Source organism: Microtus oregoni, unplaced genomic scaffold, assembly GCF_018167655.1.
Source record: "Microtus oregoni isolate MIOR12 unplaced genomic scaffold, Mior012 000041F_ref0000270, whole genome shotgun sequence".
NCBI lineage: Eukaryota > Metazoa > Chordata > Mammalia > Rodentia > Cricetidae > Microtus > Microtus oregoni.
Genome location: NW_024543208.1, coordinates 15,866,575 through 15,880,449, shown reverse-complemented (window position 1 = coordinate 15,880,449; position 13,875 = coordinate 15,866,575). Strand labels below are relative to the sequence as shown.

General features: G+C 49.0%; 1 protein-coding gene across 2 annotated transcripts in view; it reads left to right on the top strand.

Moving 5' to 3' along the window:
- Znf618 (zinc finger protein 618) overlaps window positions 1–13,875 on the top strand; it is a 181,759-nt gene that overhangs the window by 129,544 nt on the left and 38,340 nt on the right. For both annotated transcript variants that reach the window (XM_041632513.1, XM_041632514.1), the window contains 3 exons: window positions 5,579–5,674; window positions 11,653–11,730; window positions 12,202–12,240. In XM_041632513.1, coding sequence (XP_041488447.1) covers window positions 5,579–5,674; window positions 11,653–11,730; window positions 12,202–12,240 — 213 coding nt within the window. The remainder of the gene's footprint in view (window positions 1–5,578; window positions 5,675–11,652; window positions 11,731–12,201; window positions 12,241–13,875) is intronic.

Genomic DNA, 13,875 nt, shown 5'->3' with positions numbered 1-13,875 from the left:
ACTTCAGTGTTATCCCGCTCCAGGGAAGCTCTGGCCCTGTGAAAGTGTACGGTACCCTTGGTGGTTGGGAGAAGCTGGAGAAGAGAACAACAGAGGAGACAGTGCACAGCGCTTCCACCTGTCTGATTCATTGGGCTTATGGGGAGAGTGCTTTGACGTTGGCAGCAGGGAAACATTTTCCTAAAGTCACTGTCCTCCAGTGCCCCTTTTAGAAGACCCTGCTCCAGAGGGCGTTCAGCTTGAGGCTAAGACCTTGAGAGCCGTAGGAAGCCTGCTTGTCATAACTTCCCACATCCACACCCTGTCTTCATCAAGTTCTGGAACCAGCTGCTATAGTTTCTGGGAACTGAGGGGGATAGATGTCCATGAGCCTTATGTCTGGGATCATCCATTCCTCCCCTTTGCATGTCTATCATTTTATATTTTGTTGAAGGGAATGGGGCCCCTGTTCCATCCTGCCCGGCTAGCTTACACCCGAAATAATTACACAGAAACTGTATTAATTAAATTACTGCCTGGCCCTTTATCTCTAGCCTCTTATTGGCTAACTCTCACATCTTGATTCAACCCATTTTCTATTAATCTGTATGTCACCATGAGGTCGTGGCTTACTGGGAAAGATTCAGCATGTCTGACCTGGCAGCTCTATGGCGGCGCGCTCTCTCTCTCTCTCTCTCTCTCTCTCTCTCTCTCTCTCTCTCTCTCTGCTTCCTTCCTCCCAGAATTCAGTTCTCTCTTCCTACCTACCTATGTTCTGCGGCAGTAGGCAGCAGAAATGTTGTAGGTCCCAAATGGTGGTAGCGGGCCATGTGGTGGCAGGCAGCGGGCCCTGGGAGCAGCCAGTCCCAGGCAGAAATAGCTGCCGGTCCCAGAGCAGTGGCCCAAGCGGTGGTGGTGGCGGGCCATGTGGCAGCAGGCAGTGGGCCCCAGGCAGAGTCAGCTGCTGGTTCCCGAGCAATGGCTGGTCCCAGGCAGGGAGACACATGGCAGGCGGGCAGAAGACAGAAACATGGATAGACACGACATGCAGGTTGAATGTTTATTCAGGGGGTTATGGAGGAGGAAGGGTGAAGGGGGGGACAGAGAGAGAGGGAGAGAGAGAGAGAGAGAGAGAGAGAGAAGAGGAGAAAGAGACAGAGAAGGGGGGAAGAGAGAAGTGGGGAGAGAGGCAGAAGCAAAGCTGCCTCTCTAAGAGGAAGATGGAAAAGAGAGCGAGCTCAGGCTGGAAGCTGAAGATCAGCCTGCCTCAGCGGATGGGGAGGGGAATGGGTGTGGCTTGTCTCTTAAAGGGACCAAAACCATAACATTCCCAGGTCTTCCTTATAATAAAAAGCAGGCACGTCAAGGAAGCAGAAAAGGACGGGCCCAAGATGGCGGTGGGCAGGTCAGAGGTAATGGGAGTGGGCAAGGCTTGTCCCTTAAAGCGACAGGAAAGCACAACACCCATAGTATCCAGCAGACATTTCCACGAAGCAGGAAATTTTTAAGATAGTTCAGACACTTTCTTCTGTGTCCTGCATAATGTCTCGCAGACTCTTTTATGAAACAGGAAGCCAGCCATGTTACAGAATGATGCCCACGTGGATACTGCATCCACAGAAAGCTTGGGAAAGAGTAGAGTAAAGCATGTTTTCTTGGTAGCAGCAATTTCTCGGGTCTGCTCTGCTTGCTAGAGGTAAGCAAAGGCTCGCATCTAAGAGAGGCTTCCTGGCTCAGCTTTAGCTGCAAAACTCTACAGCTCTTTTAAAAGGTCCTGCTAAACACTTAACACTAAACACTTAAATGGTGTTGATGAAAAGCCGAACGCATGCTTTTTGGTTTTCAGCTGTAGCAGGAAAAAAGCTGCATCATTTTAAAATGCCGGCTTTCTGGGCTGTCCTGCGATGGCAAACTCTGACTCTTTCAGGCAGTCGGTCTGACTATAGAGCATTTGGGTGTGGCTTGTGAGTGCACTGCTGCAGCCTGCCTGCTGGCAGAGACCTTGAAATTGAGTTGTGGCAATAAATGTGGCTACAGCCAGTACCTCCGCCATGAGGCTGGAATCGCAGAAAGCTAAGGAATGGGCTGGATCTAGCTGTCAAAGCCACCACTTTAATCCTACCCATATTGCTTGGTAAATTAAAGACTCATGTGGTCAGAAAAAGAGAGATATACAGTAAAGAGAGAATCAAAGGCAAAGAAAACCTTTAAATGGTTTACAGTGTTTACAGTGTGTTAAATATATATGCAGGCTTAAAAAAAGGTTAAAGTCCTTAAAATATAAAAAGAAAGAGAGTAGCTGTGTGTGGTGGTACACACCTTTAATCCCAACACTTGGTAGGCAGAGATAGACGACCTCTGTGAGTTCAAGGTGTGGTGGCACACGCCTTTAATTCCAATGTCTGGGAGGCAGAGGCAGACAGATCTCTGTGAGTTTAAGGTGTGCTAGGGCACACCTTTAACCCCAGAACTTGGGAGGCAGAGACAGGCAGATCTCTGTGAGTCCAAGGACAGCCTAGTCTACAGAGGGAGTTTCAGCCAAAGATATACAGAGAACCTGTCTCAAAAAGTAAAAGTAAAAGAAATAGATGTTAAAATAAAGCCACGTAAAGATTAAAAACACACAGATAATCTTGATACTGTATATTACTATGCTCTCTTTGAATTGTTTGAATGCTGAGGAAGGAGCAACAGTTGCTAAAAGATATTTGCTTATAAATGTTGTTGAGTTAATTCAAGATAGGTATTTTGAAAATACCTTGACTTCAAAATTGAAGTTAAAAGATATGTTACATTGGAGAAGAGGTTTTTCTTTTGTTTCCACAGGAAATGAGAGGCTGTGAATTCATTCTGAGTTAAGAAAAATCAGGTTTGATCAAGGAAGGCCACCTGAGAAATCTCCAGTAGGAACAGATAGCCCAGATGTCAGAGTTCTACATCCAGAACAGGTTCAAGACCGCTACCTGAAATGATCAAGACTCACAGGATACTCCAGTCAGGACTTGATTATAATTCTAAATTTTCTTTAGGTTCCCCCCATAAGATTGTCAGCATCCCCAAACAGCAGGAAATCACCTGAATAACTACGCCCACATTCCCAACAAATGGACTATGGATATTTTACTTTATTTAAAAAAAGAGGGGGAGCCGGGTGGTGGTGGAGCACGCCTTTAATCCCAGCACTCGGGAGGCAGAGGCAGGCGGATCTCTGTGAGTTCGAGACCAGCCTGGTCTACAAGAGCTAGTTCCAGGACAGGCTCCAAAACCACAGAGAAACCCTGTCTCGAAAAACCAAAAAAAAAAAAAAAAGGGGGGGGGGAATGGTGGGGGACAATTCTGTATTCTGTCAATTACGTTTTAAATAAATTCTGATTGGCTGGTAGCCAGACGGGAATTAGAGGCGGGGAAAGGAGAACCGGGGTATTCTGGGAAGAAGGAAGCTCTCCTGCTAGTCCTGTCTCAACCACCTATGAAGCAAGATGTGAGCTGCCCTGCTGAAAAAGGTACCGAGCCATGTGGCTAACATAAATAAGAACAGTGGGTTAATATAAGTTATAAGAGCTAATACAAAACCTGAGCTAATGGGCCAATCAGTTTATAACTTATGGAGACCTCTGTGTGATTTTCTTTGGGGTTAAACAGCTGCAGGAACCAGGCAGGACAGAAACCCCAACAAAGCAGGCCCTTCATGTTACAATTTTTCTCGGTGTCCAAGCTTCCCTGGGGATGGCAGCTGAGTGTTCACACTTGGAGTCAGGGGTCCTACCCACACGTCTGTCCTCAGAATACTGCCTCCTTTCCTGGTCCCCTTATACATCCCTCTTCCCCAGGACTCCAGACAAAAGCCTCTGCCAGAAATGCAGCACAGTGCTAGGTGGGGGCTGCCAACAAGGATCTGTTTGTGACCTGGGAGCCATCTTGCAGCAAAAGCAAGAGCAGGGGCAGGGAAAGACGGAACTGGGCAGGCAAGAGCAAGAGAATCCCTCCCAGATCTGAGAGTCCTGTAAGTGGTGTCAGATCTGGTGAGGACCATAGAATGTGTGGCCTCACCGCTGAGGAGTACATAGCTTGCTTGGCATCCAGAAAGAGGCCTTGCTTTGCTGGTGCAGGGCTAGCTCAGGAATCCCGGAAACTGGCTTTGAGCCTTTATCCTCACCAGCCCCAGAGTCCCAGGGCTGGGCACCTCCAGGACCAGTGATGCAGAGGACTGGAAAGGTGGTGGGAAGGGAAGCAAGGGAACTGCTCATAGGCACTACCCTGAGGATATCCCCTGTGAAGCTGATGGGGTGACACCCAGTTTGGTGGAGCTGAGCAACCTTGGGTCAGAATGTGTCACACACGGGGGTCCTCCTTTCCCTCTGTTGAAAAATGGAGATAATAGCTGTCCCTCTCCCTTGGAGCTTTGAAGATGTGTTGAACTGATGGGAGAAGTCTCCCGACCTGGCATCTTGTACCCCTGTAGCCTGGATAGATTCCTGAGTGTGTGTGTCTCCATCTCTCCTCCCCCACCTGTGCAGGGTCAAAGGCCAGCCCCATTCCAAGATGTCCCAGGTGACAGCCACAGCAGTATTTCCCAAGGGAGCCAACAAAACAGGATGCATGCAGGACGGAGTCACGGGGGAAGAGGCACTGGTGGGAGTTGTTCTGAGCGGATTGTACCAGAGGCATTTCTCCAGTGCCCCAGCATCAGAAAGGGTCAGAGGTGGCCATGAGCAGTGGACAAAGCTCATAGTGGGCATGCCATGTGTCTCCTTTAAGGATCATTTTCCTGGAAATGTTTTATTTGGTTATGTCCATGTGCAAATGAGAATTCCAAGAAAACAAAGCCTCAAAGGGGGTTGGCTTATCAGTTGCTTCTGCTCTCCAAGCTGCCCTGGAGAACACATGAATGACCATGGTCAGTACTGGTGTTTGGCTTATTTTTTATATGTGTGTGCACATACATGTTTGGAAGGGTACACAAACTAGTGTGTGTGCATACACACATGCACATGCGTAGAGGCCACAGGGCAACCTCAGTTGCTCAGGTACCACATCCCTCCTTTTGTTTGGATCCAATCAGGGTCTCTCGGTGACCCAGAACTCAGCAATTGTGATAAGCTGGCTGTCCAGCCAGCACCAGAGATCTGTCTGTCCTGACCGGTGTGTCTATGCAGCACTCCTGAGTGTGGACCACAGTCTTTACGTGGTTTGTGGGGACCACATCCAGACCCTGTGTTTGTAAGGCTAGTGCTCCGCCAGCTGAACTGTCTCCCCAGCCCTGCTTGTTTGTTTTGAGAAAGGTCTGGCTCTTTAGCTCAGGCTAACCTAAGATTCACTAGGTAGTGTAGCAAGCTAACCCTGAACCTGCCATCCTCCCAGCTCAGCTTCCTGGGATCTGGGATTATAGGCATTGCCACCTCACCCAGTGCTGGCAGAAGTGCTCAAGTGAAGCCGTTGCCACATGGTCCTACCTATTCTTACTAACATCAGCTAGGGAGACCGAGGCCTTGCGAGCCTAGCTGCTGGCCACCCCTTTCCCAGCTGGCCTTGACCCTAAACTCAAGCATAAGGCATTCTCCAACGTTAAGAGCTCTTTCTGATTTCTTATGTAATTCAGATGGAAAAGCTCCAGAAGGCAACCCCCACGGTAGATCTATTCGGAGCCGGTATTCAGGGACCTGGATTTTTGATCAAGCTTTGAGATGTGCATGTGGTACGTGATGACTAATGGGTGTGGCCTGATTGGGTCAGCATGGAGAGTGGGCACAGTTGGCCATGGCTGCCAGCTGCATCCCCTGAGCAAACTCTGCTGGGATCTCAGGGCCTAAATGGCCACCCCACCTCCCCATCCGGCCATTTTGAGTAAATCTTGAGTCTACCCTCAGGGCTCACAGGACACCTGGAAATCTGGTGGTCTAGACTCTCTGGACCATTTCAGCAAGACTTCCATGAGTCACTGACAGTCACAGGAGAAGAAGGGTCCCACAGCTATCTGTGTTAGGTACCTCAGTCCTTCCCGGCAGGGCTTCCCAGCCTGCTGCAGCTTTGTATCCACCAGCACAGGGCATGTGTTGAGCACTTTCTCTGTTGGCTGTGAGCCTTCTCCTCCTGTGCATTCTAGAACTTTGATTCTGAAGAAAACACTTGAAATGCTGGTGGTAGCGGCAGTTCTCGCTTCCTGAGTGCCTGCTGTACCAGGCCATATACTAAGGACAGAGTTACACCGCTTCTCCTGGCTGTTGTTTCGCAGAGAGGAATCCTGGGGCTTTTCCTGACTCTTCTCAGGGAGTTCAGGTTTAGACCTGGGTTGGTTGCCCTGACTGCTCAGTGAGGCCACTACTCTCGTGGGCTTCTCATTTCTCTGTCCATTTAACACCTTCTGCCCACAGGAAACTTAGAGCCCTGAGACTGAGGCCAGCGTGTGGAGCTCATCTATACCCTGCCAGAGCTAGCGAGGTGGTCAGAGGCCTCACACAAGCAGCATGAATCCCCAGCTTTCCACAGACAGAAGATGGCTTGCCTTAAAGCCCCTGGTTAGAAACAGTATTGACTCTGTAGACACCCTCCTCACTCCAGCTGGGCCAGGGTCCCACCTCGAGCCTCCAGGTCCTCCTCTGGCTGTCACGACACCATCACCAAGTTATCCCCAGGCCTGCTGACCTATCTGCCCCCCATTAGATGGAGCGCAGGGACCACATCTATTTCACTGCTGAGCCTCAGTGCCTGGCCATCGCAAATGATCAATAAGTCCTTGGTTGGTGGAAAGAAACTGGCAGAAACTGTTAGAGTGGGTGGAGGTGCCAAGAAGAAAGTCCAGAAGTTATCGGTTGGTGATTGATGTGCACAGTAGCAAGCCACCATAAAGTACCGCGTGCTTGCTGTGTGCAGGCTACAGGGCTGAATGCAAAGAAATAGGTGTGCTCTATTGCTGTGATTGTGTCTTTCCCAGTATGGCAGGGGTGATGTATATGCAAAGCCCTAAAAGGCAAACTGCTCGGTGCTGTGTGGCATTAGGATGGCAGTGGCCCTGAAGTACTCACATAACACAGACAGCAACCACTGCCTCTTAGAGCAGTGCTTCTTACCTTTCTAGTGCTGCAGTGTAGTAAATAGGGGCGGCGGGGCTGCGTCCCCAGCAACCCAGCTGCCTGGCTAGCTTATGCCCGAAATAACAACACACAAACTGTATTCATTTAATCACTGCTTGGCCCATTTCTCTCTAGCCTCTTCTAGGCTAATTCTCACATATTAATTTAGCCCATTTCTAATCATCTGTGTAGCGCCCCTAGGTGCACTTACTGGGAAGATTCTAGCCTATGTCCATCCTGGGTCGGAGCTTCATCGCGTGCGTCTGCCTGGGAGCTGGGAGCATGGCGTCTCTCCCCGCCGCCCGTATTACTACAGATGGCGCCCAGACGTGTGGACAACTGAATCCACTGAAAGCCTGAGAAAGCTTGGGAAAGAGAAGAGCATGTTTTTTTGGTAGCTGCAATTTAATAGAGGCTTCCTGACTCAGCTTTAGCTGCAAAATCCTGCAGCTCATTAAGAGGTCCTGCCACGAAACACTTAAATGGTGTTGACGAAAAGCTGAACACATGCTTTTCGGTTTTCAGCCGTAGCAGGAAAAAAGCTGTGCCGTTTAAAAATGCCAGCTTTCTGGGCTGTCCTGCCAGGGCAAACTCTGACTCTTTTACGCAGGCGGTTCGTGCGGTTTGCAAGCACAGGCTGCTGAAGCTCGCTTGCTGGCAGGAACCTTGAAATGCCATAGAGTTGTGGCAGTAAACAGGGCTACAGCCAGTACCTCAGCCATGAGGCTGGAAAGCTAAGGAATGGGCTACATCTAGCCAGCAAAGCTACGCCTTTAATCCTACTGATATTGCTTGGTAAATTAAAGACTCATGTAGTCAGAAAAAGAGAGATATACAGTAAAGAGAGATTCAAAGACAAAGAAAATTTGTAAATGGTTTAAAGTGTGTTAAAAATATATGCAGACTAAAAGTTGAAGTTCTTAAAGTAAAAAACAAAAAAAGGAAGAGAGTTGTTGTGTGTGGTAGTACACACCTTAATCCCAACACTTGGGAGGCAGAGGGAGATTGACCTCTGTGACTTCAAGGTGTGGTAGCACATGCCTTTAATCCCAGTGCCTAGAAGGCAGAGACAAACAGATCTCTGTGAGTTCAAGGTGTAGTAGTGTACACCTTTAATCCCGAATGCCTGGGAGGCAGAGACAGGCGGATCTCTGAGAGTTCAAAGACAGCCTGGTCTACAGAGTTATTCCAGGTCAAAGATACAGAGAACCTGTCTAAAAAGCAAAAAGTTAAAAGTAAAAATAAACAAATAGAGGTTAAAATAAAGCTGCACAAAGATGGAAAATACACAGAGAATTTTGATACTGTATGCTATTATGCTCCCTTTAAATTGTTTAAATGCTGAGGAAGGAGCAACAGATGCTAAAAGATATTTATTTATAAATGCTGCTGAACTAATCCAACATAGATATTTTGATGCCTTGACTTTGAAATTTGGATCTAAGGACATGATGCTTTGGAAAGGAGTTTCTTATTTTGTTTTCACAGAGGATGAGATGCTGTTCATTTCTTCTATTCTGATTTGGTATGATGGACCACGCCCTCCTGAAGGGTTGGTGTGAACACCTTCAGAAAATTGCTTTGCTCAACTGCCAATTGAGATGAAACTAGCACACAGGTTATACAATGAAAGACCTAATTAACGACGCCCCCATTCAGCAGGAAGCAGTTTGGAGAGAAATAACTGTACCCATATTTCCAAAAAATGTTTATAAATGTTCTTTTACATTTAAAGGGGGATATGATATAGATATGAATAATTTGCATTAGTATAGATTTTGCTTTATTGATAGCGATTTAAGGTCAATTTTGTTATATGTATAAGTGTTTCTGATTTTGATTAAGGTATTGTGATTGTGTAGTTCATTTAAATATGTAGTGTGTATAGGTTGTTAATGGATAATCATCGATAATAATAAAGCTTGTAGTCATGTTAGTTAGATTTTCTAGATATATAGAGATATATTTTAGATAGACATTCTTCATGTCTTTCAAAGATTACAGAATAGGACATTTAATGTTTTAATAACTTAGGACTTTTCATGACAATGAGACACTCTGCTCCTGGCAGCACCAATCTACTTCAAGAGGAAGATGGGCATCGAAGAGGCTCGTTATGGAGTTTGATAGCCATTTGGGCAAGAAACTGCTCTTGCCTGGACTATTGCATAAACTGGACACAGAGAACCCACAGAGAGAGGACTACTGAACTTGCCTAAGGTGAGATGATCTTTCGGGGTTCCTGATTCATGAAAGAGTCTGTGAGACATTCTGCAGGACACAATAGATAGTGACTGAACTGACTTTGAATTTTCCTGCTTTATGGAAATGTCTGCTGGATACCATGGGCCTGAAGGCTGAAGATGGATGCCCCAACAGTACAGAGGAACTTTGGGTGACTGTCCAGGCAGCGAGATGTCTCTGTCATTTCTAGAGTTTTAAAAGTTGCTTTTTTCTTGTTTGCTTACGTAGTATTGTATCTTTCTGGAGTCTTTGATGGAGTGAAGAATAGTTAGTTATAGTTATAGTTTTCCTTAGTTATGATAAAGATTATTGTAACTTTTACTTGATAACTGTTTCGTTATATGTAATTTTGCTATGTTAAAGTTAAAGCCTTCCTTTTTTTTTTTTTGTTTAAACAGAAAAAGGGGAAATGATAGAGGAAGGTCATTGGCTAATAAAGGAACTGCCTTGGCCCATTTTATTGGTTAGAACATAGGTAGGTGAAGTGAACAGAACAGAATGCTGGGAGGAAGAGGAAGTGAGCTCAGACTTGACAGCTCTCCTCTCGTGGGCAGACGCCTCAGAGAGATGCCATGCTCCGCTCTCCCAGGCAGACACACGCGATGAAGCAAGCCGCCAGGTTAGACATGCTGAACCTTTCCCGGTAAGACCGGTGCTCACAGATTATTAGAGATGGGTTGATCGGGATGTGAGAATTAGCCTGTAAGGGCTAGAGCTAAAGGGCCAAGCAGTGTCTAAAAGAATACAGTTTGTGTGTTGTTATTTTGGGGCATAAGCTAGCAGAGCAGGCGGCCGGGGTGCTGGGAACGCAGCCCCGCCGCTCCTATTTCAACACTGCAGCCCCTTAATTCCTCATGTTGTGATGACCCCAACTATAAAATTTTTGTTGCTACTTCATAACTGCAATTTTACGACTTTTATGAGTCATAATGTAAATATCTGTGTTTTCCAGTGGTCTTAGGTGACCCCTAAGAGGGGGTCATTTGACTCCCCAAAGGGGTCTCAACCCACAGGTTCAGAACCGCTGACTGCCCTAGTACTTCTCCTGTGCCCATGGCTCGTGTGCTGTCTGTGCGCCTTACTCTCACGGTGAGAGGCAGGAGCCACAGTCCTGTTGGAACGGGAGGAATCCAAGCCACAGACGGGAAAGGGAGTTCTGGTGGAGGGGTGGGCTTGGCTATGGATTCTCCCAGGGTGTCCGACTGATGAGTCTCAACTTCTCAGCACAGAAGAGGGAGTGGCCGTTAGCAATTGCGGTCACTCTCATGCACCTGCAGGGAACATGGTTCTTCTGTATTCAGTCTTCCTGTTGACGCCCTTGCCTTCTCCAGAGAAGAAACTTAGGCACAGCCCGTGCACGGCAGAGCTGAGCTCCTTCTCTGGACCTGCACTGAAGGAGTGGTGTGTCCCACCTTGGCTGCTGGGTGCGAGATGTTCCTGAAAAGGCACATGCCTAGGCCCCCAGCCCCAGCAGCTTGAGTGTGACCTCTTCAACATGCTTCCTGATGTTGCTGTTCTAGAAGGTGGAAGCTGTGCCCAGGTAGCCCCAGGTTTGCAAGAGGGCTCTGCCCATCGGAGATGGGCAGGCTCTTTACCTGGGGTTCCTACCAGGTTAGGTCCTGTTGGCTGTGTCCAGTCGCTTCCATGGATTTTGTCCCAGGCTCTACATGGTGGGTCATTTTTGGGTTCCTCTGAGGATCAACCATTTTAGTTCTCTGTACCTGGGAAAAGGCCCAAGCAGCAGAAGTCAGTCTCAGTCTCTCTCTCTCTCTCTCTCTCTCTCTCTCTCTCTCTCTCTCTCTCTGTGTGTGTGTGTGTGTGTGTGTGTGTGTGGTGTTCTCTGTGTCTGAGTACCATGGCTCCTCAGCAGATATGTTTGGTGAGCTTGTCTCTCGTGGGACTGGACACTAGCTAGGGGGAGTGAAGAACCAGAGGGAAGTGTGCAGACCACAGCCTACTGTGTCTGGAGAAATTACCAAGGTCAGATGCTGGTAGGTGCATAATGGGGACCTAAAGCCCTGTGACCTGGTGTGAGGCCTGTAGTCTTCCTCTCTGTCCCGCGCTGGGAACAGATCAGCCTGGAATTAAGGAGCGACATCTTCATGGTATGGTAGCCCATCACAGAGCACCCTAGGGCCCTCTCTTTTCTCTCAATGTGTGAGTGCAGGATCTGGAAGCAGGGGAACAGAGGTGGTTGCAGGTAGGTGTGAAGCTGAGCTCCGTGAACCCCAACTCAATGCCTTCTCTGTTGGTCCTCATTGCTCCTTTGTCTGCCAAGGGACCCTCCCTGCCCAGTGACATTTGGTCCTGGGCCTCATGGTGGCAAGGTGGTTTACCGGCCCTCCCCGCTCTTTTCCAGGTTCCTATGAATGCGGCATCTGCGGCAAGAAGTACAAGTACTACAACTGCTTCCAGACCCACGTGCGGGCGCACCGAGGTGAGGCCCCATGTGCTGATGGCCCTAGAAATCAACTATAGGAGGGGGGCATGGAGGAAGGGAGAAGCCTTCTGGAGATGGGAGAAATAGTGTGTGTGTGTGGGGGGGGGTGGGATCAAGCTCTAGTCAGCCTTGAGGGCTCTGGGGATGCTCAGTATGAGTGTCACCTGCCCCTCCCCCATAGGCCATGTGCTCACTTCATCTCATGTGTTCCTCTTGACAACTCAAGAGAGGAGCCAGCAGCTGAAATTCTTGGGACAAAGGAGCTGGTACGTGCCCCTCCTGAGCCAGGTGGCTGGGAAGAGATGCCCAGGTTCAGGCCAAGGTGACCCTGTCCCTTATAGGATCCAGGCGTGGACAGCACTTCTGGACTCCCTCCAGCTGTCCCACTCAGTCTCTCCCTCAGCACGGCGCTGCCCCGCCGTCACCTCTGCCAATTGGCTACCTCCTTTCTCTCTCTTTATCCTGCAGATACCGAAGCCACCTCAGGGGAGGGCGCCTCCCAGAGCAGTGAGTACTTTTCCTACCTCCCGGGTGGGTGGGGTCCAAACACTGGGCCTGGAAAGGAGCTGTTCCTCCCTCCCAGAACAGCCTTTAGTAGCCTTTGAGAAACAGGTTGCCAGGCCTTGGGGCCAGAGGGGCCTTACGAAGTCAGAGCAGGCCTCCTCAAAGTGGGTTCCATAGCTTGCACATTCTGAGGAGGGTTCTCTTGAAAAAGGGTTCTCTGGCCAAGTAACCTTGGGAAACCTTGAGTTGTGTTCACGTGGGCATAGCTGACATCTTTGCTATGGATGTCTATGCCACCTTGAATATCTCCAAGAGGAACCAACCTTCCCTGTGCTTTGGACCCTGTTCATGGGCCTGGGGTTCTTAGCCTGTGCTGGGAAAGTTTTCTTGGAGGACCCTCAGCCTTGGGCACAGTTGGTTCCAGATGCTGGGCCCTGTGATACTTTCTCACAAGTCCTGCTTGCCCTCCCTCCAACTCAAACCCCATGGGATGATACACTCTGCCCTCCCACCATCCCTCCCACCCCTGTGCACAACATGAGCCTCAAAAGTTCTACCCTTGGTGATTTTCTCATGGGGCATGTGTCTAGGCCGCCCATCTCCATCAGAAGATATGAACTAGGTTGTTCTTAGTGCGTTCTTCCTGGCAGCTCTAATGCAGAGGCCCCCAGATGCCTAGCCTTGGGAGTGGCTAAGTAAGTACACTCACATAAAGGGCCGCATACAGAAATGAGGGATGAGTGAGGTCTAGCCACCCATGCCGTGTGCACAGAGCTCTCGAGGGAATCATCTCCTACCACTGTCAGAAAGCATAGGCATAGGGAAAGGGGTGCTGATGGAAGTCAGGAGATTAGGCACCCTTGAAAGGGTCTGCCTTCTGCTTCTCGAGCCAAGGGTTCCGTTCCTCAGGACTTTGTGGGTGGAACATGATCAAGCTGCTTGCTTAATACCCCAACACTTTGTTCTGTAGGGGTCAAGAAGTGTTTGCTATAGAGGAGCAGATGGTGAGGAGGCTGTGCCAGGGTCGTGGCATCTCTATCGTCAGCCCTTCACTTGTAGTGGCGACTCCAAGGGGATACCGTGAGGCTACATTCTACCAGTAAAGTTGGCGGTGGGGTCTGGCCTGGTGACCCAGTATGTCCCCTTGTTGCTTGTGTCTGTTGCACCACTGCACTTAAAGATAACAAATGTCACTCAAAAACAAAAGAGGTTAGGGTTGAGCTGAAGGAGGGCCCTACTTGAGGCTAAGCCCCGAGAATGTCCTTCTTGAGCTACCCACTCTGGGAAGGTAAGCAAAGTTGAAATGGTCTGCTGTGTTCAGCTAGCTGGGAGGCACAGCAGCTGCCTCTCCCCGGCCCAGCCCTGACTGCTTCACTAGGTGCCCCCTTCTTCTCTCGACCCCGTGGTCAGCCTGTGGTCGGCCACACATTTAACCACCTTCCCTACTTATCCTTTCTTCCTTGGCCTCCCTGGGCGCCTTCATTTTTCCAGGCCATTTTTCCCATGGCCAGGATGCTGTCATCTTGGTTTTATGTCCCACCCTTGGTCCAGTCAGCAGCAGTGCTCTGTGTCTAGTGAGCTGCTGGATCAGCCTTGACACAGAGCTGTAGAACATTGAGACTGGAAGGTTCCTGTGGA